This window comes from Ranitomeya variabilis, chromosome 1 (assembly GCF_051348905.1).
Source record: "Ranitomeya variabilis isolate aRanVar5 chromosome 1, aRanVar5.hap1, whole genome shotgun sequence".
Lineage (NCBI taxonomy): Eukaryota > Metazoa > Chordata > Amphibia > Anura > Dendrobatidae > Ranitomeya > Ranitomeya variabilis.
In genome coordinates, this window is record NC_135232.1 from 1026787204 (window position 1) to 1026813601 (window position 26398).

At 41.8% G+C, this 26398-nt stretch overlaps 2 protein-coding genes across 5 annotated transcripts in view; one reads left to right on the plus strand and one right to left on the minus strand.

Moving 5' to 3' along the window:
* The window catches only part of PDLIM3 (PDZ and LIM domain 3), a 69190-nt gene that overhangs the window by 11837 nt on the left and 30955 nt on the right, over positions 1–26398 (minus strand). For 2 of the 3 annotated variants that reach the window (XM_077279621.1, XM_077279623.1), the window contains exons 2-4: positions 16870–17021; positions 12233–12305; positions 6885–7072 (exon numbers count right to left, since the gene is read on the minus strand). In XM_077279621.1, the coding sequence (XP_077135736.1) occupies positions 6885–7072; positions 12233–12305; positions 16870–17021 (413 nt within the window). Of the gene's footprint in view, positions 1–4308; positions 4377–6884; positions 7073–12232; positions 12306–16869; positions 17022–26398 lie in introns of all 3 variants that reach the window. The other variant, XM_077279622.1, reaches the window with a different exon arrangement.
* Positions 1–26398, plus strand: part of LOC143793041 (uncharacterized) — a 60414-nt gene that overhangs the window by 6717 nt on the left and 27299 nt on the right. For both annotated transcript variants that reach the window (XR_013220035.1, XM_077279620.1), the window contains exon 2: positions 3410–3486. The gene's annotated coding sequence lies outside the window, so the exon portion shown is untranslated. The remainder of the gene's footprint in view (positions 1–3409; positions 3487–26398) is intronic.

A 26398-nucleotide genomic window follows, 5' to 3' on the forward strand; every position in this document is an offset into this window, starting at 1 on the left:
GTAGTACATGATATTTGAAACATTAGGAATGGTCCTCAGGTAAACAGCCACATGATACTATGGTAAAATCCTAGATTTTTTTTTTTTTACTCGTTTTCTGTAATTTGCTTCTAAATATTTTAACACATTTTATACACACAATATTTTGGCAGTGCCACCATGCAGGGAAAACTGGAGATATTAGAGCCGCCAACAAAAAATATAGTAAGAGTAAGCAAAGAGAAGCGGAAAATATTCTTATTAATTAATCTATATCTATAGGGACCCCTGAAGCCACATTTTACAATTTATTGTTGTTTTTATGCTGCTTTTATAATTGTGCTTATTGTAACTATATTGATGTAGGAATACATTTGTATGCTTCCTCACCCTGACGGGGGTAATTCTCAGAGACACACCATTATAAGACGCTGTACATTTACAGTGCCATTTTTCCATGCCATTAACAACCCCCAGAAATAGCATTGAAAAACATAAATATTTTTTTATCTTTCTGTCGTCTTCCCGAGAATTTTCTTCATTAGAAAAAATGGATCAGTTGGCTCAGGGTAGGAGCCATATCCAGTAACCTAATCCACGTTTTTGTTTTCTACTAGAATGCAACAATTAGTTCAGAATGCTGCTATCAATGAGCAATGTAAACCTTAAGGTACATAGATATGAACACTGCATTAGAGAATTACAATTGCATGTTTAACCCTTCATGCAAATGAGAGAGCACAGACCCTGTACAGTAGCTGTAGGCATTCAGTTTGCCACTGTATGATGCCTCTATATGACAACATGTCAGGCTGGATATACCATGTATCTTAAGGGTATGTGCACACGTTCAGGTTTTTTCGGGTATTTTTCGGGTTTTTTCGTGATAAAAACGCTATAAAAACTCATTAAAAATGCATACATTATGCATCCTATCATTTAGAATGCATTCTGCATGTTTTGTGCACATGGTGCGTTTTTTTCCGCAAAAAAAACGCATCGCGGTAAAAAAAGCAGCATGTTCATTAATTTTGCGGATTTTCCGCATTTTTCCCGCAATTCTATGCATTTGGGAAAAAACGCACAAAAAACGCGTCAAAAACGCATGAAGAAACGCGAAAAAAAACATGCGGATTTCTGGCAGAAATGTCCGGTTTTTGTCAGGAAAATTTCTGCAAGAAATCCTGACATGTGCACATACTCTTAAAGTACCACTCTGGTGGGTTTTGTTTTTAGTCTTCCTGCAGGAGTGGCATCACCAATGAATGTTCCCAGACCGAAGTAAAATACTTTACAGCCGCTGTCTTTTTCTGTTTGTGGCACCGTTCTGGTCAATTTCCAGCAGTTTATGACCTGCCTGATGGCTCCATTGTTTTCTGGGAGGACTAGAAGTCACTAACATTGAGATCTCGTGACTAGAGGTGGGCGAAAGTAAAGTTCGGGGTTTGTACCAAACACCTACTGCTTGGGCACGGAACCTGAACAAGGACTTCACCAGGAAGTCCATATTACTGTTCAGGTTTGGCCCCCCAGAACACTGGGTGTTTCTCGCTCTGTCATGTGCATGACAGCGCGGCAAACACTGCCTCTGATTGGCGGTAAAAATCATTACCGCCGGTCAGGCAGCCGCGGTTCCCATGCTGTCAAATGACAGCATGAGTCCGCATCCTGCTGCGGACTCACAACGAAAGCAGGTGGCAGGTGATGGGAGTAAGCATCAGCCTGCTTTTTAAATAAATAATTTAAAAAAAAACGACTTGGGTTCCACTGTACTCTTCTCAGCTTTAGCAAGGTTGGTTTTCAAGAGTAGAGGGGTCCCCGCACCATTTTTAATAATTATTTAAATAGTTTTAAAAAACGACGTTGGGTCCCCCCATTTTTGACAACCAGCCAATCTAAAGCAGACAACAGGGGGCTGGAATTCTCAGGCTGGTAAGGGGCCATGGATATTGTGCCCCCCCTAGCCTAAAAATAGCAGCCCTCAGCCACCCAGAAAAGGTGGATCTATTATATGCGCCCATTCTGGTGCTTTGGCCGGCTCTTCCCAGTTGCCCTGTGGCAGTGGCAAATGGGGTTCATATTTGTGAGGTTAATGTCACCTTTGTATTGTCAGGTGACATCAAGCCCACGGATTACTAATGGAGAGGAGTCTATAAGATGCTTATCCATTACTAATCTTAGTTATATTGTAAATAAAGACACAGCCATAAAAACACACTTTTCCTTTTCTGTTTGAAAATTACAAACACAGTTATACTCCCCTAACGCCTATTCCATTGAACTCTTCGTCTCCTGTAATAAAACAAAAAAAAACAACCATATCCCTCACCTGTCCGTCATTCTGTCCCACGGCATAATCCATGTCTGGGGATAAACCGTTTTCAACCTGGACGGTGCCAAGATACGATTGTCCAGGCTGAGAACCACTTGTGAATGAGCTACTGCGAGCGCAGCGTCAATGACTAGCGGTGACGTCATTAAGGTTACCGCCGGTCACTGAGGCTGCGTTCCCAGCCGGGCCCCTGAACTACGGTGACCTCCTGTGAGATCACCACTAGCACAGTGACAACAAGTCTCCCGATGAACTCTCTGAGCTCAGCACTTCACCGTTAGACTTATTCTCACTGTGCTGTCTATTACCCAAACCTGAATCCTTTTTTTAACTGTTCGTCCGGACCCAAATATCCAGGGGTTCGCCCATCTCTACTTACCTCTGATGTCCAGCCAGTCAGGAGATGCTATCACAAAATGGTGGAACAAGAATAAAGCGACACCAGGAAGAGCAAAAGATGGCGACTGGTAAGTACAATATATTATTAGGGACTGGGAACATGCAATAGTGATACCAGTCTGGCCGGGAAATAAAAAAAAACGCCATAGGGGGGGTTTATTTATTTTCTTTGTTGTTAAAATGCTCAGAAAAGTAAGTTACCGTGTTGCCATGTATGGTTTTTTTCCAAATCCACAAAATGATATCAGTCTGCATTTGTTGTGGTTCTTTTTGTTTTATCTTTTTCAGATCTGATTCTATTTTCCGGATCTGAAAAGTCTTGTAATCCCTTTAAGAAAACTCCACATCCTGATTGAGCTAAAACAACAGCTACAAATGCTAGCCGGAGTGTGGCCTCAGTGTTTTAGACACTTTTTCCTACTGAAATGTGAGACCTTGCATCCTTATTCACACACAGATTATTGGCACAAAGTAAGCCAAATAATAGGTGGTGTAAACTTAGACTAGGCAGGTCCAAAGCTGCACCAAATTTATCAAGCTGATAGAGCCAATGTGATATATTTGGAGCAGTTTTAGACTGTCTGGTGAAACTCTGTGGTAAAAAATTAGGAAATGTACCCCAAAATAAACTGGCTTAAAATTAGATGCACATCTTCTATGTGTTGGGACACAGAATTAATTTTACCCCATTGCTTCTAGGAAGAATATAATTGTGAAATATGTTATGGTGCATGCTGTTTTCCAGAAAAGTCTTCTGAATGCTTCAGTCTGAAATTGTAGGTACAGTAGTGTCACATTTTGGCCAACATGCAGGAACTGCTGCACAGTGTATATGTGTGTATCTGCAATCCTTATATTTTATGATTTGCACATAATTTTGTAGTATTTGTATTGACCTTTTTCAAGCATTCAACTAAAACTTAAAGGGGTTGTCCAGTCCAAATCGAATGATTGCAGACTTATGAATCCCTCCAGCGTACGCAGTGTGCGCTGCAGGGATTTGCCGGTTTCAGACCCAGGACTGGAGGGTATGTATGAGTTATACATACTCCTGGCCAGTGGGCACAGCCTCGCTTCCATACACTTGTATGGATCAAAGTCGTGCCCTCTAGTCGGCTACGCTGCACCACTAGACTGGGTGCGGACTCGCTCAGTACAAGTGTATGGAGTGAGGCCACAACCACTAGATGGACTCTGGCCGGGAATATGTATAACTCATACATACCCTCTGGTTCCAGGTCAGAAACCGGCAAATCCCTACAGAACACACTGCGTGCGCTGGGGGGATTCATAAGTCTGCAGTCACACAGAGTGACTGCAGACTTATCGATGTGGACAACCCCATTAAATGTAGTATATACTGTATAGGTGTGTTATTTAGCATAGTTTCTAGCTGCGTCTGGTTTTGATTTGTCATTTATACTGTAGATTTTGTGTTCATTTCTATATAGTAACTTATATTTCTGCATAGAAGACCTGTGCTTTACCTCTTTATTTGCCAAATTAGTCTTAAAGCTTACACAAAGATGTTACTAGTAATTTACCGTAATACTATTTAGTAGCATGCATACAACACAAATAGTTCAAATGATCATAACCTGGTCCTGCCTGGAAGAATGAATGGCTTAGGCCTGATATTATGCTTGTGCTCAAAGTATCCCAAATCCTGTAGGATAAAAATGGTTTGTAAAGTCTAAATGTAAACCATAAAGTTACATATTTGTTAAATCAGGAATGATCAATGCATAGTTTTTCACACATTCATCATGGGCAAAAATTAGATCTCTGTACTTCAGTTGTAAAGAATAACAATAATTTCCTATGAGAAAAGTTACATAGAACTAACACAGTGCTTTGGTAATGATCTGTCTTGGAAAGTTGCATGTATACTTTTCATATAGATTGTTTCTGGAGGATATACCAACTCTAAGCTTTACACTTATTATTACTGTGACACAAAAACTTTCTATTAGTTTTGCCTTAAAGGAAAGTTATCATCAGAAAAGTGACCTATTGTTTAAACCAGGTTTCTGTGTTATATGTAACTGTGTTGTTTTGTTGTTGTTGTTTTTTTTGTTTGTGTGTATATATTTTTAGACTCTAACTTTCTTGAATTTCAGGAAACAACACATGAACATGTGTGAGAACATGACCCTATCTTTTGTACTGGAGTATCTAATGAGTGCAAAGATAAATATGAAGAAAGAGGGAGCAGGGGAGCTGTGATATTACCTATTGAAAATTATGGATTCTGTGTATATAGGTGTTATCTGTCACTGTGATCCTGCCTCTGACAGTTTGAAACCTTGCTGAAAACTCATCCTGGAAGTACAGGATTTATGAATTAAAAAAAAAAGCCCAAGTGGCGACTGAAATTTGTAAGATTCCTATTTTTATAGTATATATATTTTATAGCATATTTTATATTTTTATATTTTTTTAAGATATATTTATAAAAAATCTACTATAAAAAATATATACTATAAAAAAGTAATCTTACAATTTTCACACTTGCCACTTGGGCTTTTTTTTTTAATTCACAATTCCTGTCCTTTAAGGATGAGTTTTCAGCAAGGCTCCATACTGTCAGAGGCAGGATCACAGTGACAGGTAACACCTATATATACAGGATCCATCATTTTCAATAGGTAATATCACAGCTCCCCTGATCCCTCTTTCTTCATATTTATCTTTGCACTCATTAGATACCTCAGTACAAAAGATAGGGTCATGTTCTCACACATGTTCATGTGTTGTTTCCAGAAATACAAGAAAGTTAGAGTCTAAAAAAAAGTGGCCAGTGTGAAAATTCCAAGTTTATTACTTTTAATACACATTGTGATTTGTTAAAAAAAATACAGAATATATTGATAATATAAGTTTAGCTTAAAAATCTGATTTAACAATAGGTCATTTTTTGATGTGATCTTCCTTTAATGGCACCACAAACCAAAACTAACATAATAGGGCAGATTTGCTAATGCAGTCTAATATTAAAGTGAACCTGTCAGCAGGATTTTGCCAAGTAAACTACAGGCATTGTTAGGTTGGCGCTGTTTTACTGATTAAATTGATACTTGGGGTGAATAAATCTGTCTTGTGGTTCTTGTGTAATCAGTGTAATGAGATTCTCGTGCTCCGGGGCGGGGTTGTAGGCAGAGTCTACAGTGGCATACACTAGTCCAGTAATTTGCCTCTTATTAGTGGCTCAAAACAGAAGTAGATCTAGATCATTTTGCAGTTCAAAGAAACCATGGCCCCTTTGTAAGTCACTTTAGAAGAGTGTTGGGCATATTGCTGACGTCCGTTTATTTTTCGTTATGACATTACTGATTTTGCTAAAATGATTTGAGCCAAAACGACGGAGTGTCTAATGTCAGAACCTATCCAATATGTTGTACCCTATGTATGGACCAAAAGGGAGCCTGCCTGTAATTACAGAGGTGGCTGTGCAGTACCAGGAAATATGAATGGAAATAAATGGCAATTTTATTGTAATATTTTGTCTATTTTCCTAATGCAGGCTACACTTTTTTACATAATTGTAGCTGGATCCTGAGTCGTACACCAGCTAACGTGCTGTGATTGCCCAAATGTTTTCCAACATCGGTGTAAAACCTAATATGGCCAATCGTTAATTTCTTGGGGGAGGGAAGGACTGCATAAGGTGTCTGGCTCATACATTCATAATTATGGCAGAAAACCAGATCCTAATGCCCCAGCCTTCACAATAATTGTGTAATGTGAATGTGCTGAGCGACTGAACGATGGGTCCAGAAGCGCCCATTCTCGTTTAGCTTTCACAATTTGTGTAATTTAAGTGAAAAATTTTTCCCCGCTCGACAACTTGACCTGCAAAAAGAAGTGGAAAGTTAAGTCTTAAGTAAGGTTATCTCTATAAATACAGTGCCAAAGTTCGTTGTTCATCCTAGTTAAACTTGTCTGACCTCGTTTGCTAGTCATGAGTTACGATCATGATAATCATCATTTGAATGCTTATCTACTCGTGTAAACGAACCATTCCAGAACTGCCAATCTTCCACAGTTTTACTTGCATATTTGACGTGTACGATACATAAAGGTAAGAGTTTAGGATTAACAATTACAGGATTTGTCACAATGGTTAGTTTGCTTTTCTTACTAAGCACGTCATTGCCTTTGCACGCATACTCACATTTGATCTGCATTTGGAATAAGACCTCTCATTTGTCCGTGGAAGGCATCTTTAATGTTGCCAGATGAATATAGTCCAATTGGGGTATTATAGGAAGAACTCACTACCTGCTTTTTGTCCCCAATATGTGCACCAGCTACAAATGGTAGTGCTCTTCTGTTATGAGCTGTACCAATAGGCTTGAACTCCTGCGTACATTTGGATAAAACACACCAAACCACAATTCATGCGGGTTAAACTAAACATAAGCGACACTGATTATATCTCACACATAAACATGGCACGCACATATTAGTTCTGGATTAATGAACTCCTTTTTTTTGTTTTTGCGAACTGTCCATGTGAATGATCGACCCCAATGTAGTTTGTAGCTTGGTTATATAATGGGAGAGTAAATAAAATTAACATCTTTAACATTAATGGTCTCTTAATAGAATTTTAGGATTTTCATCAACCGTAGGCAATTGTATTAGCAATCACTAGATATTTTCAGGTCAGGTTGTAGCAAATGTCCAAAGCATGTTCTGAATGAAAAAGAAACCGCTTAGAAGCCTCATCAAACCCCCAAGGGGTGAAAAGTTTTATAAAGTTAGGAACCTCTGTCTTAGGTCCAAACATAACAAAACATTATTAGTTCACAAACAGTACATTGGGGAACATTAGTCATTGTGTTCGCTGCTCTATTTTTATGGGAAATACCTATATGAAATGTATCAGTGTTTTATACCATTTAATAAACCATTTTATATGTAAACTTAAAAGGACCCTGTTGGGTCATATTTGCAGACCCTACTAATAGTATCCTAAAATAGGGCTTGGGCCGCCCTTCTAAGATATGTAACTTATTGATGTACGATATCCAGTTGTGTTGCTGTAAGCCCATGAAAATGTATTGTCGTGCGCCGGCAAGTCAAACATATGTTAATGCCAAATGATTATTCACCTTTTCCCCCATCCATAATCCCACTCGCCCTTCTGCCTGTGCCACGAATTCAGACAGACTGCTGTATGCCCGAGGATCGCGTCGCTATCCTCAGACTGGTCGTCAGCTCTCCTGACCGGAGAGTGACAGCTGCATAGAAATACATGTTGTCATGCTCAGGTCAGAGAGCAGACATCCAGCCCGAGGATTGCGAGTAATATGTCAGTCTGACGGCACTCAAACAGTGATGCCGATGCAGAGGGGTAGCCCGGATAATGGGTGGTGGAAAAAGTGAATATTCATTTTGCATTGACATATGCCTGGCTAGCCGGTGCACATGTAAATGTGAAATCAATATTCACCCCTTCCCTCGCCATAATCCCATCCACCCCTCTGCACCAGCGTCACCGATTCAGTCCTACTGCCGTATTACTCGCCCGAGGCTTGCATCATAATTCTTGGGCTGGACGTTGGCTCTTGTGACCTGAGAGTGACCGCATGTATTTCTATGCAGCTATCACACTCAGGTCAAGAGAGCAGAAGGCAAGTCCCAGGATACATTTTCCGGGGGCTACAGCAACACAACACAACAGGTCAACATACAAAAATAAACGGTACATATCCTTAAAAACTGCCCAAGCCCTATTTCAGGATACTATCAGTAGGGCCCTCAAAAATTACCTGACAGATTTCCTTTAAAAACGAAGGAGTGTAACCTCTTGGCATGAAATACATTTATGAATGAATTTCAATATAAAAATTTACATAAAATGTGCAAGATTCTCCGTTAGTGTGTGACATTTGACTCCTTGGTGCTAACATAATAATATATATGATAAAACTAAAGTTTTATATGATAATATCATGAGATGGTAACATATTGTTGTTTTTTTAATCCTTTGTTTGATAGTATGTTAGAACATGGACATGCAACACGGACATCTGAATGAGGCCAAATAAGTGAGAACAGACTAGGCCGCAGGCCTTTAAGGGAGGATGACATGACAGGGTTGAGTGGGCCTATAGGGAGTGAGCAGAAAGGGGGGGGCGATAATGTGGAGTGAGGAGAAGATATTATTTGAATCGGGGCTTACGGATTGGTTGGGGGTGAAATGGGCAGGAAGGAGGAGGGGGTGATAGGGGGGGGGTTGACTATAAAAGGGGGCACCCATCTTAGAGGAGCAACCATTTTGGTGCCCCTCTGAACAAGATAGTAAGCTCCCACCCTCCCTTTTTTAATGTGGTAATTACTGGGTTGGGACAAAGGTTAGGAATTTTAGTGTCAGGTTTTCTAGAGAGATTAGCAAAGGTTGGATTCGTTGCGTTGAAGGTGAGGTAGGTGTGCTTCGTCATGGCAGCAGGGCGGGGGGGAAGAGGTCCTCGAAGTTGGTGGTACTAAGAAATGGCGGCTTGGAGGGGGGGGATGTGTGAGATCCTGGACTCCCCCTGGTTTGGCTTAGAGAATTAAATGGTAAATGGTGGTTATACAGTCGAGAAGACTGGGGCCTTGGGATTTTGGCGGATATTGGCCGGGCGAGTCTTTAAGCGTCTCTGAGCTGGTGCCTAGCGGCTAGAGGCAAGGACACGACCTGGAGGCCAAATTATGGAGATTGGTTATGAGTTGGTTGATTCTTGGGGCTTCGAGGACCGCCTTCCCTGGGGTTTTAATGTTAATAAACTGTTATGTTTGAATGTTAATAAAAAGGCTGCTGTGGCCAATTTATCCAAACGAACGTTTGATGCATAATTATTGGGGGTACGGGGCAAAAAGAACGTGGGGGGGGCAGGTAGTCGGTAGGGATTAAAGTTTAATGGTCAATTTTAAGTGAAACTCACGGGCATCATTAATACCCATTGTCATGAAGTCTTACAGCTCAAGGATGTCCCTGATCCAACATGTGAGTGCCTATAGTGAGTGAAGGATGGCAGTATTTTTTGGAGCTTTGTATGGTGTAATTATTTTGGATTTGCATGTGGTATAATTTGCTGGTGATATTACTTTGCCACTGGTAATGTAGAGGAACTATAGCTGTGCTCTGCATAACAGTATGAGTTGATCTATTTAGCACTGCTTATTGGTATTATTTTAGTTGATTGCAGCCAATTTTAGTAACACAATCTTGCTATTGCAATGAATGGCTCGAACAGTACTGACATCATACAAACTTTTGCAAGTGTCATAAGATTATTTACACCTTTTCCTCTCCAAAGAATTTGCTTGGCAACTTCTTAGGCTCGCTCACATGAGCGGATATTCTCTCATGTGAGAGAATCGGATTGATGTTAATGACTCTGATTCAGGTTTGATCCACGTGCCAGCTTAGTGTGATCCCATTCTGTCTGATGAGATATTCGGAGCACACTGTCACGAGAAGACCTAGAATTACTCCATTTTCTCCATCCTGTGAGTCCACTGAAATCAGACTGCACTTGGATCTCATCAACATTCAATCCAATGATTGCCTTCATCCATAGACTTGCATTGACATAAATGGGTGGGGACCCTCTGATTTGCACTGCAAACCACAGCATGCAGTGATTTTTTTTTCTCATGCCGAATTGGTATGAAAAAAAAATGCGGATCAGCACTGCATCGTAGTATAACATTGGTCCGAGGGCGGTCCAACAAAACATCATCCAATGTAAACACTCGTGTGAGCGAGCCCTTAGGGTATGTGCACACGTCAGGATTTCTTGAGGAATTTTTGCGGGTTTTTTTGTGGATTTCCCCAATAAAAACGCTATAATACCACATAAAAAACGCATATATTATGCATCCTATCATTTAGAATGCATTCCGCATTTTTTGTGCAAATGTTGCGTTTTTTTCCGCAAAAAAAAAAACGCATTCCGGAAAAAGAAGCAACATGTTCATTATTTTTGCTGATTTTTTGCGGCTTTCCCATGAAATTGGAGTGCAAAAAAAAACACGTAAAAGACACGCAAAAAAAACACATGCGGATTTCTGGCAGAAATGTCCGGATTTTGTCAGGAAAATTTCTGCAAGAAATCCTGACGTGTGCACATACCCTCAAGATGTATTCATACAATGTGGCCAGGGCAGCAGCATTTGTGCGTGTATATATAATATTATACAGCTCTGACTACGGCCGGTTTCACACGTCCGTGTCTCCAGTACGTGAGGTGACAGTTTCCTCACGTACCAGAGACACTGACACACGTAGACCCATTAAAATCAATGCATCTGTGCAGATGTCATTGATTTTTTTGCGGACCGTGTCTCCGTGTGCCAAACACGGAGACATGTCAGTGTTCGTGGGAGCGCACGTATTACACGGACCCATTAAAGTCAATGGGTCCGTGTAAAACACGGACCTCACACGGACATTCTCCGTCTGCAGTCCGTTTGCGTGCAGGAGACAGCGCTACAGTAAGCGCTGTCCCCCCCACATGGTGCTGAAGCGGCGATTCATATCTTCCCTGCAGCAGCGTTTGCTGCAGAGAAGATATGAATAATAGTGTTTAAAAGACAGATCTATGTGTCTGCCGCCCCCCCACCCCCTGTGCGCCCCCCGCTGTCCTGAAAATACTCACCCGCTCCCTCGTTGGCTGTCGGTGCTTCCTGGTCTGGCCGCGGCTTCTCTACTGTATGCGGTCACGTGGGGCCGCCGATTACACTCATGAATATGTGGCTCCACCTCCAATAGGGGTGGAGCCGCCTATTCATGAGTGTAAATGAGCGGCCCCACGTGACCGCATACACTAGAAGCTGCGGCCAGACCAGGAAGCAGCGAGGGAGGCGGGTAAGTATTTTCTGAACAGCGGGGGGGGCACACAGGGGGTGGGGGGGCGGCGGACACACAGATCTTTATTTTAAACACTATTATTCATATCTTCTCTGCAGCAAACGCTGCTGCAGAGAGGATATGAATCGCAGCTTCAGCACCAGATGCTGGTACGTGTGGTACCCAGCACGGTGCGTGTGGTACCCAGTGGGCACACGGGCGGCACACGTGTGCCGCAAGTGTGCCACACTGATGTACACAAGAAACGTAGGGGCACACGGACACGGATAATTCCGGTACCGATTGTTTCCGGTACCGGAATTATCTGGACGTGTGAGACTGCCCTACTGCAGTATCTGCAGGGAGTTCCTATGATCCCTGTGTGCTTGTTTGATTTCCTCTCTAGTAGTAAATGAAAAATGTTTAGCTATAACTAAGGCCGCGTTCACACACTCAGTATTTGGTCAGTATTTATAATCCAAATCCAGGAGTGGCTGATAAATACAGAAGTGGTGACGTGTTTCTATTATAATTTTCCTCTGATTGTTCCTCTCCTGGTTTTGGCTGACAAATACTGAGGTAAAATACTGACCGTGTGCACGTGCTCTTAGTCAGAGACTACGGACCATTCATGTGACATCAGTATTTCCGTAGAAAGCCGCAGAATAAGTTTTTCTTACCTGTGGTTCAGCTTCAAGGTTAATTTTATATGGATCTTCACAAATGTTCGGAGACCACATCCTTGTTTCCGCTCTGAAGATAAATGTACACTTTTAGGAATTCATTGACTTTAATAATAGTCTGTAACTTCAGCCAGACATGTAAGGATGCCGAGCTAGTTCAGAATATTAGAATAAAATAAGTTGCAATTTCATCCAAATAATAGATACCGTAATTATTGCATAATCTGACCCCCATGTGCACGCATGATAACCATGTTGTACAGAATTGCAGACATAAGGGTATGTGCACATGTTGTGGATTTTACTGCGGATCCGCAGCGGTTTTGACGCTTCGGATTCACAGCTGTTTTCCATAAGTTTACAGTACCATGTAAACCTATGAAAAACAAAATCCGCTGTGCACATGCTGCGGAAAATACAGCGCGGAAACATAGCGTTGTTTATTCCACAGCATGTCAATTCTTTGTGCGGATTCAGACAGACTGCTGTATGCCCGAGGATCGCGTCGCGTCGGATTTACACCTGCTCCATAATAGGAATCCGCAGGTAAAATCTGCACAAAAACTGAAAAAAAAACCCACGGTAAATCAGCGGTAATCCGCAGTGCGGTTTACCTGCGGATTTACCAAAATCAGTCCGGGAAAATCCTCAGGACTTTCCGCAACATGTGCACGTAGCCTAAGAGCTGTCTTTCTTGAGTAATGGTCCAGTCACATAATTGCATCTCTTTTTTCCATCAAACGCCCAGCACTGCTAGAATACTGTAAGAACATCTTGCACTCTTCCTCTTCCTTTCCTTGAAAATATGGATTGAAAAAGGCATTTCTGCATTGATTTTTAGCTCCTCAAATGCCGCTTTTATCATGGTGATGCTTTTAATGCAACTTAAAAGATTTATATCTTAATAGGATAGATGATAAAGATTGCTTGGTGGATCTCAACTGACCAAGAGAATCGGAGTCTCTTGTCACTTTATCTGAAGTCAGTTCTGTCGAGTGACATGAATTTAAAGGGAACCTGTCATGTAAACAAATGCTATGAACATGGGGTTTATCTGCACGTTAGTAGTGTTCTGAAGCTTCCCTGGGCCCACACTGAGAGCCCCGCTGCCAGGAGGAAATGAGCTTTATTCCTCCCGTCATCCTCGGTCCTTCAGTGCAGTGATTTTCAACCTTTTTTGAGCCGCGGCACACTTTTTATACTTAAAAAATCCCGGGGCACACCACCAACCAAAATGGCACAAAATGACACTAAAACAGTACATATTCTACATATAGTTAATAATATAGATTCTAAATGTATTTATACTCACTCAGTGTGAAACCTGGGCCTGTTTCGATAAACACAAAAGGGATATCCTGGCAGGAATGGTGGAAAGACACACGAAGCTCTTCCTCAACAGTTCTCAGTCTCTCCCTGTTTTTAGTTTTTATTGCAGTCAAGCTTGAGAAGCCCAGCTCACATAGATATGTGGCCGAAAATGGGAGCAATGTCAAAATAGCTTTGTTGGCCAGAATTACATAGTTACATAGTTACATATAGTTACATAGTTATTGAGGTTGAAGGAAGACTTTAAGTCCATCTAGTTCAACCCATAGCCTAACCTAACATGCCCTAACATGTTGGGGAACTCCTTGGGGAACTGGGGAACTCCTTGGAGTGGTACTGTGCAGTGTATATACACAGGGGAGAGGTACTGTGCTGTGTATATATACAGGGGAGAGGTACTGTGCGGTGTATATATACAGGGGAGAGGTACTGTGCAGTGTATATATACAGGGGAGAGGTACTGTGCGGTGTATATATACAGGAGGAGAGGTACTGTGCAGTGTATATATACAGGAGGAGTGGTACTGTGCGGTGTATATATACAGGAGGAGTGGTACTGTGCGGTGTATATATACAGGAGGAGTGGTACTGTGCGGTGTATATATACAGGAGGAGTGGTACTGTGCAGTGTATATATACAGGAGGAGTGGTACTGTGCGGTGTATATATACAGGAGGAGTGGTACTGTGCAGTGTATATATACAGGAGGAGTGGTACTGTGCGGTGTATATATACAGGAGGAGTGGTACTGTGCGGTGTATATATATATATACAGGGGAGAGGTACTGTGCAGTGTATATATATACAGGGGAGAGGTACTGTGCAGTGTATATATACAGGAGGAGAGGTACTGTGCAGTGTATATATACAGGACAGGAGGAGTGGTACTGTGCAGTGTATATATACAGGGGAGAGGTACTGTGCAGTGTATATATACAGGAGGAGAGGTACTGTGCAGTGTATATATACAGGACAGGAGGAGTGGTACTGTGCGGTGTATATATACAGGAGGAGTGGTACTGTGCAGTGTATATATACAGGAGGAGTGGTACTGTGCGGTGTATATATACAGGAGGAGAGGTACTGTGCAGTGTATATATACAGGAGGAGAGGTACTGTGCAGTGTATATATACAGGACAGGAGGAGTGGTACTGTGCGGTGTATATATACAGGAGGAGTGGTACTGTGCGGTGTATATATACAGGAGGAGTGGTACTGTGCAGTGTATATATACAGGAGGAGCGGTACTGTGCAGTGTATATATACAGGAGGAGCGGTACTGTGCGGTGTATATATACAGGAGGAGTGGTACTGTGCGGTGTATATATACAGGAGGAGTGGTACTGTGCGGTGTATATATACAGGGGAGAGGTACTGTGCGGTGTATATATACAGGGGAGAGGTGCTGTGCGGTGTATATATACAGGGGAGAGGTGCTGTGCAGTGTATATATACAGGGGAGAGGTACTGTGCAGTGTATATATACAGGGGAGAGGTACTGTGCAGTGTATATATACAGGGGAGAGGTGCTGTGCAGTGTATATATACAGGGGAGAGGTACTGTGCAGTGTATATATACAGGGGAGAGGTGCTGTACAGTGTATATATACAGGGGAGAGGTACTGTGCAGTGTATATATACAGGAGGAGAGGTACTGTGCAGTGTATATATACAGGGGAGAGGTGCTGTACAGTGTATATATACAGGGGAGAGGTACTGTGCAGTGTATATATACAGGGGAGAGGTGCTGTACAGTGTATATATACAGGGGAGAGGTACTGTGCAGTGTATATACTTCAACAGCCGCCCAGCCCAGGCCCCCAGCACCTGTCCTGTATATATATTATATACACTGTATCTATACAGGCTGTGCTGGGGGCCTGGGCTGGGCGGCTGCTGTAGTGTGTGTATATATATATATATATATATATATATATATATCAGCTGCAGCCGCCCAGCCCATGGCCGCCCCAGGTCACCCAGAGTAGACTGTCAGAACATACAACGATAGCATGGCACTCACTCAGGTGCCGGTAGGAGCTCCGGGAATCTGCCTGTGTCTGATAAGTTCAGCACTGCAGCAGCCAGGAGAGCAGGGCAGGAGAACTCTCCGCCCACAATGTCACGCTGGCTGTGTCCTTAACCCCTATGTGTACCTGGCCCTGCACTGACTGAGATGCTTGTGCCAGGCAGCGCAAATTGAAAGGGTAGAAAGGGTTAAAGCATAGTTTGTGGAACTTTCCCCGCCGCACACCCGACCATGTGTGCCGCGGAACACTGGTTGAAAATCACTGCTTCAGTGCATAGTGAGTGGTGGCTGTAGCCATGCCCCGGCACTGACTAACAGCCGGTTCAGCATTAGGCTAGGGTCACACCACAGTATGTTTTCTCATCCGAGAGAATTGGGAAGATAATGCAAATCACAGTCTGATCAATCTCTGATCAGAGTGTGATCATAGTGTGCTCCAATTATCTTGGATGAGCAGAAGATGGGGAGAAAAAAAAAATCTCCACCTTCTCCATTCTGTACATCCGTGGAAATCGGACTGCAGTCACCTATTGTCGGATGCAGTCGGATGTTTTCCAAGCACTCATTGACTTGCATGACTGACTCTGATCCGAATATTGAATCAAGCTCAGACATGTGGTGATTCCCCCCCCCCCCCCGGACCGGCTCTGTTCGAGGAAACAATTGGACATGTGCTCAGCCGCATGGCATAACACTGGTCCAAACGCGACCTGATGTTTTGTCAGCTCTTACCTGGGCCGATAATACAGTCATCTGCACAAGCATTAATAACGTTCTTTTGAATGACAGATTCCATTTAATGGAGTGAAAGCCTCTCCATGTGATTAAGTGTGTATGTGTTTGTGTATGTATATATATATATATATATATATATATATATATAATAATATCCCACACATACACAGGGATCATTATAGTTAATGTATTTTGGTAACAATATCATCACGTAGGGATCACCCAAGCATTTCTCATTATTGGAAATAAATATTAAAGTCGGGAAACACCGGTGTTCTTAAAGACAACATTCTTTTCTATTCGATGATCTTTATCTAAATGTATTTATAACGGTGGTTATTATTAATAGCTCGGGTGCAGCCAGAGAGATTATCATAATGTTTCATACATTTGACACTGCTGATGTAGGTTAAATTGAAGCGCTGCTCTCGAGAAAACTTCACACTGTAATGGGCATTAAGAGCTCTGGCTTCACATTGGTAACTGACCCCTGTAAGTCCTGCAGGCTGATCTAATCCAGAGCAGACTGCCAATGTATACCTGTCAATCTTTAGACAGAGCTGGTCAGTTGCAGCTTTAATCCTTTCCTGTGCTTCAGCGTGCGTCATAGTATCAGTGCTGTATCCATCAATGGCGAGTATCACATCTCCAGGGGACAAATTAGCAAGAGAAGATTTACTTCCGGGTGTTATCTGCAAAAACAAACATATTACTTTAGTACATACGTGAAAAATCTGACAGCAGAACCTCTTTTTTTCTGCTGAAGGTTTGCAGTTTATACTGCCATGGACTTCTACTTGCTACTGTTTTAAGGCAGAATGACATGTAATTTACTGAAGCAGCTTTGGAAACTGCACTGCAGGCGTATGAACAGCAGCTCTGGTTTTTCATGAAACCTTTCATGACATACGTCGTATCAATATGGCACAAGTCGGAAGCTGGTGTATGGAGCGGGCTAACACAGCGAGCCCACCCCATACCTGGCAGGCGATGGCTGTGTATTATAGCCAGGACCTGCCACTAACAATCGCAGGTGGAGCAAAGAGGCATTTAACTTGTGCCGACGAGCTCAAACGTTCCGTCTTCCACCCATCGGCGTGCCCGTGACGTGATCACAGGTCGCCGGAGGGTTGTCATAGCAGCCGAGGGTCAGCTGATGACCCCCGTGACTGTCATTATGGAACCCCTTTGAAACCCTGCCCGTGGCAGAGTATCAAAGAAGACTGTGATTTCTGCTGTATTCAGCAATGCTGAAGCTGCCACATATAGCACAAGCTAACAAAATCTATATAAAAAAAAAAAACTTAAAAAAAAAACATGAAAAGAATAAAGAAAAAAAAAAAAGGTCGAATCAACCCACTTTCCCCCTAGTGGAAGTAAAAATATTAAAATTATACACATATGTGGTATCGCCGTATTTAGAAGAGTCCGATCTATCAAATTATTAAAACAATTAACCTGATCGGTAAACACCATACACGGAAAAAAAATTCAGGAACGACCAGTTCCTCAAAAAATGCTGTAACAAGCGATCAAAAAGCCACATCTATCACAAAGAGGTACTAATGGATACGTTGTCTTGTCGTGCAAAGAATAAGGTATCATATAATTCCATCAGACGAAAAATAAAAATGTTATGGATCTCAGGAAATGGCGGTACAACTCCCCAAAATTTCTTCATGCAAACTTCAGATTTTTTTTCACCACTAAAAAAACTGGACATGTTTGGTATTGACGAAATCATATTGATGAGGAGAATCATACTGCATGATCAATTTTACCGCAAAATTAACACCGTAAAAACAATTCCCAAATAACAATGTCAGAATAGTGGGGGTTTTTTTTCACAATTTCACTTGTTTTTCCATTTTCAAGTACTCACTATTCATTTTGCCATATAGTCATTCAAAAGTACAACTATGTCTATGTGGACAGAAAAATAAAATCGTTATGGGAAGAAGGGGAGGGAAAAACAGCAGCGAAAAAACGAAAATGGGCTGCTTCGTGAAAGGATTAAAACAATAGGACATATTTGCTGCAGATTAAGGTGTGGAGAGTACATGAGAACATAACCTCATAGTAAAAATACCAATCTAAAAGAATATAAATAATATTCACTAATGGAAATTGTTTTCTGAGTTTGCCTAAACTATGTTCAAATTGCATGAACAGGAATTACCTTAAAGGGGAAGTCCGGCACCTAAAATGTATTTTCTAAATATCTATCCTTACACCCTAACCACTTTTGTATTTTGTTTTATTACACAATATCCTACACTTCTCCTTATCTAATCCCAACAAATGTTTTTTTTCTAACTTCCCTTCCTGTGATGTTTGGTTTGAGAGAAGTTTCAAACATGAGGTCACAGGAGGCTGGAGCTGCACTCACTTACTGCATCGTCCATTTCCCCTCCTGGAACAGGCCATCACAGAGGGCAGTGTGCAGTTACTCACTAGTGTTTTGCATCGCCACCTGCTCTGAACACATCCTGCATCCTAGGTGATGAACTCTGTGCGAGATGTGAGTGCAGCATCGGCATTCTGCTTCCATCTCCACTCTAGCTAAAAAAATTGAAAGAAGTCACTGCAGCACTGCCTTCTGTGACGTCCTGTTCCTGGAGGGGCGATGGTCGCTGTGGGGAGTGAGTGCAGCCCCAGCCTCCTGTGACATCACATTTCAGACTAATCTCAAATGAAACATCTCAGGAAGTAAAAAGTAAAAGAGTAAAAAAAAACACATTTTTGGATTAGCTAGATAGGGAAAAGTGTAGAGTGTTGTGTGATAAAGCAAATTACAAAAGTGGTTAGTGTGTAAGGATAGATATTTAGAAAGGACATTTTAGGTGCCAGACCACCATTTTAAAGTGATTCCTTATGTCTGCCCTGCCTTATTATCTGTATGCCCAACTTTTAAAGGTAAATCTGAGTGAATTTATAGTATTGTAATGTTTATTGTAAGATTATTCTCACGTATGTTTGTTCTTCACTCTCTCTTTCTATTTCCTCCTTTAGGCCTGTCCCACACGTCCAGATAAGTCCGGTACCGGAAAAATCGTTACCGGAGTCATCCGTGTCCGTGTGTCCTTGAGCTCACGTAGGCCATCCGTGTGGCACACGTGCGGCACACGTGTGCTGCCCATGTGCCGACTGGGTACCACACGGACCGTGCAGGAGACAGCGCTAGAGATAAGCGCTGTCCCCTGCATCTGGTGCTGAAGCGGCCATTCATATCTTCTCTCCAGCAGCGTTCGCTGGAAAGAAGATATGAAAAATCCCCTTTTTTTTGTCTTAGTGTTTAAAATAAAGATCCCTGTCACCACCCCCCTCCCACCCCCTGTGCGCCCCCCCGCTGTTACTAAAATACTCACCCGGGTCCCACGCAGCATCCTATCCTCGTCGCACCTTCTCCTGTATGAGCATGAGCGGTCACGTGGGGCCACCGATTACTGTAATGAATATGCGGCTCCACCCCTATGGGAGGTGGAGCCGCATATTCATTACTGTAATCGGCGGCCCCACGTGACCGCTCATACAGGAGAAGGTGCGGCGAGGACAGGACGCTGCGAGGGAGCCGGGTGAGTATTTTAATAACAGCGGGCGGGCGCACAGGGGGTGGGAGGGGGGTGGGGACAAGGATCTTTATGATAAACACAAGAAACAAACAAAAAAAAAAGGATTATTCATATCTTCTCTACAGCAAACGCTGCTGCAGAGAAGATATGAATGGCGGCTTCAGCACCAGATGCAGGGGACAGCGCTTATCTCTAGCGCTGTCTCCTGCACGGTGCGTGTGCTACCCTTTCGGCACACGGGCGGCACACGTGTGCCACACTGATGTGCCACAGAAACGCACGGGCACACGGACACGGATAATTCCGGTACCGATTTTTCCAGTACTGGAATTATCTGGACGTGTGAGACTGGCCTAAGATAGTAATTAGAGCAGACACGCCATTTATCCAGTAGGCTCAGCAAAGCCATACATAATTTTTCCAACAGTTACAGCAGCCTCCTCTCCTCCAGCAGTCCAAACTAGACCCTCCCTATATTTTCTCCAGTAGTCACAGCAGCACCTTCTCCTAGTTCCTTAGTACACCAGTACAGAAGCATCGTATTTTGGAGACCTCCATAATCAAACTTATTTATGGTATTGATAAATATTCATTAGAGACAGCAAAGCTTCAGAGACAACAAGATCATAGGGTTTTTTTGTTCCAAAGTCCTTGAAAGGCTCATCAGACATGCTGTTAATAAGCAATCAGCCTCCACGACTTCTGGTATCTTTTGATTTTCGCAATGGAAAGCTATGGCCAGTAGGCATTTTTCCTATGTGTAATACAAGGACACCTCAATTCCTCCAGAACTTGAGCTCTCCTACAGATATCAACAATGTTTTTCTGCTACTTGACTAACCTTCCAGTTTTTAACGTACCTGTGCTATGCGGGTTTTTTTTTTCACAGAGATAGCACTCATAACTAGCACTCATAACTATGACAATCTATGGGACCTGTGATTTTTTTCCTCTAACCAAGTGAGTGGTCCATGCAAAATCGCGGAGACATGTCTGATATTGATCCGAGTATTGGATTAATCTCGTCAATGAAAGACTTTGGCACCGTGAAAAAAATCAGACAGAACTCAGATACCATCTATGTGCTATACATTTTTCACTGACTGATAGGAGTAGGTGGAAAAGCGCTTTTTTCAGTGGAAAAAAAACTGCTGAAACTTTGATCTAACTCTGATGAAACTCTCATGGAAGTCATTGATGAAACTTGGTCTGTTTTTCTCGTACTTCAAAAAAACTGATGTCTGAAGGAGGCCTTCAGGTATTCAGCAGCAAATCTTTATGCAAACTCCTATATCCTTCCCATATGGTACTCAGGGTGTTTGTTAATTTATGGATCTATTACCAATCTCAAATTTCATACTTTTCCTTTGCACGTATTGTATCATCCATCACTGCAACCTTGAGGATGAGAGGCTCAAGTGTTATTTGATAACTTGATGACAGGTTCATAAGGGCAAGGTCAGAAGGACTACTCCACATTCATCTTAAAGAATCCATTCAGCACTAATGTACCGTACGTGCATTGCAGACTCTGAAGCTGGCTCCTCAATCAAGATTGAGAATAGATTTCTTTTCAAAACCTAATTGATAGCTAAAATGTTCAGTTTAATGTGATTGATTCATACTGACAGGATAGCAAATAAAAGCTATTTTTCACAAAAAGGTGCAAAACAGCACATTTGATATGGATATGTTGAGCACAAAAGACGAGATAATTTCTCTCTAGGTTGAACATCTTATATAAAAAAAATCTCTAAGGCTACTTTCACACTGGCGTTTTTTGTCCTCCGTCGCAATGCTTCATTTTGATCAAAAAACGCATTCTGCAAAAGTGCTTGCAGGATGCGTTTTTTCTCCATAGACTAACATTGGCGACGCAGTGACACACGTGCAACCGTCGTGCGATGGATGCGTCGTGCTTTGGCGGACCGTCGGCACAAAAAAAGCTACATGTAACGTTTTTTTTGTGCGACGTGTCCGCCCCCACCTCCCCGCACCTCACAATGGGGTGGCGGATGCGCTGGAAAAATGCATCCGCTGCCCCCGTTGTGCGGCGTATACAACGCTAGCGTCGGTAACCTCGGCCCGACGCACTGCGACGGGCCGAGCCCGACGCTAGTGTGAAAGTAGCCTAAGGCTGGGTGCAGACGAGCGTATTTTTTGTTATCCGAGAAAATCCTATCAATTATGCTAATTACACTCTGATCAAAGTCGGATCAGAGTGTGATCCACTTCTTTCAGATGAGGAGACGATGGAGAGAAAAATGTCTCCATCTTCTCCATTGAGTCAGTTCCCGGAAATACGACTGCACACACGTGTACTCTTGCTAGTTGGATTGTGAAATAGTGAAGACAGAGGACAAGTAGAGAGAGAGAAGAGAAAGGAGAGGAAAGGAAAATGTTACACATTATAAATGATACGTTTGAGAAGATATGTACCCACTATCTACTTTATATAACTCTCCCTAAGTTAATGTCCATCAAAAAGTTTATTTTGAAATGGTGGTCTTCCTCCCTGAACTGTCAAACATCTGGTCCTGGCCAGCCAGCAACATCGGTTGCATGCGGCTTGCATGGATGTAACGTCTGTACAGCACAAGTCTACACACCCAGTCAGGACCCACACTTTCATGTAACGTGCCAACAGGAGACAAGTATCTCTCCCTCGGCTACCGCTCAGCACCTTGTTACAATTGTGCAGTCTAAATTTACTCTGTTAAAGAATTACACCTCATTGATTCAAGCCATTATACACTATAAAGATTAAGGAAAAGCAATAAAGTACTAGGATTTTTTTTGTTCAGATTTGTTTTCCTTTGCTAGATTTGGAAAGATTTAAGTCGTTAAAGGCCTTTTTTGAGACTAACCTTTTTCTTCTCCACTACTGTGAAATGTAGTAATCTGAAACTTTATTATTTACCGGTACTTACATTTGGATTAGGCAAATTCAAGTCAGACTGCATCAACATTTCCAAGTATTTTATACTTTTGTCCAAACGTATGTTGTTCTGTTGTTCTAAGAAATCATTTATGCCTCTGGCAAAATCCAATGTGAATCCGACCTAATACTATTATCAATAGCATTCTCCTGTACAGACTTTTAAGCCCTTAGTGACTGAGACAATTTTTGGCTTAACAACCAAGCCCCATGTTTCAAATCTAAAGTGTGAATAATTTGCCATGTGGGAATAACTTTGAAATTGCTCTACATATCCCAGTGATTCTGAGAGCTTGTTTTTGTTGTGTCACATTGTACTTTATGTTAGTAGTAAATTTAGGTTCATATGGTTGCATATAAAATAAGCATTTTTCAAACACTGAGTACTTATACCTTTAAATCAGAAAGTCAAAGTACACAAAGTCAATAAATATCATTTACCATTTGTCTACCATGCGTAGACAAATGATAGATTGTCTGCAAAGCTGTTAAACTTTCAAGTGCGTCATGGGAATTAACTCAAAATGGAATGGAAATTTTTTACACTAAAATATTGCTTAAGCCCCAAATTATTCAATATCAGAAGGGGTAAACGGAGAATAGAGACATCAGTGTGTTACGCAATTTCTACTGAACATGACAAGACCCCGTTATGTGATGAAAAACTGCTGTTCAGGCCCATGGAAGGGCTTAGAATGGAATGGGGGATTTTTAATTTTTAGTTTACAAATAGGTTTGGAATAGATTGCAGAGATAGTATCACATTTACTTGAAGTGCCAGAAATATCAGAAATGCCCACACAAGTTACCCCATTTTAGCAATGACCCATCAAAGAATTCATCTAGGGGTGTGGTGAGCATGCACCCACAGCTGCTTCATGTAACTTCATAGCATTGGAACATGAAAATTAAAAAGTACAGTATCTACAGTAAAATTTGGTTTTAGCCCCAAACATTTGTCAACTTCTCTCAAACATGCTGATATCTCATATGTCGTCGAAAACTACCTTCTGGGCAACTGCAGGGCTCAGAAAGGAAGGGGTGTTTTTTGGAGTGCAAAATTGGCTGAAATAGAGTATAGACTCCATGTTGCATTTGCAGAGTTCCTGAGGTTCCAGAACAACAGAAACCCATCACAAGTGACACCATTTTGAAAACTGCACATCTTAGGGAATTTATCTATGGTAGTCGTGAGCACTTTGAACCCACAAGTGCTTCACAGAATTTTAATACGCACCTACACTCTTCAGAGAGGAAGAGGACTTCAACTCTAGTGCCACCTATTTTATTGGAAGTAGCTATCCTACAAGTCAATATCGACTATTTAAGATATATACCGTAGATATTATTTTGGGGTACTTTATATTTTTTTCAACACATTACTGCGAGCACAAGAAAAAGCCAAAAAAAACAGAGTAAATTTTAAATCATAATTTATCTTTAATATTGAATATAAAAATTCACAAAATAAAGAAAACATAGTGCTGCTAAACAGGTGCAAAGACCTAGAGTCAATAAATATATACCATCTAGAAAATTACCAATATTTGGCACAATGGAATGGTTTGACCTGTAATACAGAAACATCCACAGTAAAGTTTTGTCAAACTAATAAATAAACAAACCAAAGTCTCCTTATATATATAAATGACTACAAGAGAGTGTAAAGTGACAAGTGTAATTCATCATATCTATAAGGTTAAATAAAACTGATAATGTCTGTATGAGTCATTATTGCTATATGGAGCCTCTGTGGAGCATAAAGTGGTAAGTGCAGTCAAGCATATCTATCATACAGAATATTACTGTATAACTTTAGTAATGCATATAGAATATTACTTTATATGCAGAATATTACTTTTGACTATATATGTGCCAATATTTATGTATGGACCTGGTTATTGCCAAAATAGCCTAGAAGACTTTGTTTAAAAACATATAAAAACAGTCATGTAATGAAAAAAAATGGTTTATTAATAGCAATACAGAATGACGGGCACAACTCTGAGATTGGTATGAGAATCCAATGTCCAGACTGCTGCTCCATCCACTCCATTAGGAACTGGATCAATAAGTTATTAATGAATGCTATGGCGCTTCCCTGTTTTATTTTATAGTAACTAGAATTACAAAGGAGTTTTTTAATCCCTTTTCTACTTTTTGCATGCTAAAAGTTATATTGTTGCATAAAATAGTGTTTTTGTACCAGTATATTCAGAGAGCTGTATCTTTAAAAAAAAAAAGGCTGTGTAATGCCGGTGTCCCTGCGTGGTTCTTCCTGCTCCTGGAAGGGACTCTGACTTGCTCACTGCCTCGACCACCCAGCTGTGTCCTCAGCTTTGCCTCCTGTGTCCCAAGACCTGTGCTCGTCGTTCAGGTCTCCAGTCAGCATGCTTAGGGCACCCACACTCTCCCCGCTTGTTAAAGAGGTAGTGCGCGCACTCCTTATATGTCCCCAACCAATGATAGGGAAGCACTAACATATTTAAGGCACCTTTCCCTGTAGGGTGGTGCCTGTGCAACATCTGTATTTAGTTAGTCTGCAATCTGCTAAGCCGTTGTTATGTCCCTGTTCCAGTTCTGTTGTCCTATTCCCGTATTGCCAGAACCTGTAACAGCTCTGTCAGTCACTGAGCCTGAACCTACCTTGTCGATCCCGGAACCTGAATCCTTCCCGTCTGTTCCGGAATCTGATCTTCCCGCCTGTTCTGGAACCTGAATCCTTCCCGTCTGTTCTGGTACCTGAATCCATCCTGTATTAAACTGAACCTGAATCCATCCTGTCTGTTCCTGAACCTGAACACCTGAATCTGAATCCATCCTACCTGAACCTGTTCTTAAGCCCATCCTTCAGGAACCTGATCCTGAGTACAGTAACAAACTAGTCTGAACCAGAAGCTAATAGTGTTTCCCGCCTTGTCAAGTGTTCCAGAACCCATCTAGTCTGAAGTGTTCCATAAAATTCGCACTGTTTGAACTAGCACCAGTTTTCATTCGGTCAAGTGTTCCAGAATCTGCACAGTCTGTAGCAGTAGCAGTATCCGGCCCTTCCTTGGACTCATGGTCCGTACCTACATTCCTGACCCTTGAGATCAGCTGCTGCATTATCAGGGATTGCCCTGAAGTAGTACCTGGCAGCTTAACTCCACCATCAGGGGCTCTAGTGAAAACCAGGTATCCGCCTAGTCATGCCCCTCCAGGGTAAGCACGGCCCAGAGCATAGTGGGTCCACAACCCACCAGCGTGGGATAAAGACTGTGTCCGTTTTATGTTACGGGTCATTCCAGATACTGCAATACCAACACTACCAATTATGTGTGCTTTTTTGTTTTTACATAAAATCTCTCTTTGTATTGTCATTACTGCTTCTTCATAATTTTTTACATGTTTCTTGTGTCTTTATTTTTTACAAATTGTATTAATCTTTTTCTTTACATAGTCCACTATGGGACGTTTTACACTTAGATTGGCATTATTTGACCTCGGGTTGCCATCACAACCATTATGACCTTGTGATCCTTGAGTGCTAATGAGGTTAAAGAAAGAGCTGCCACACCTG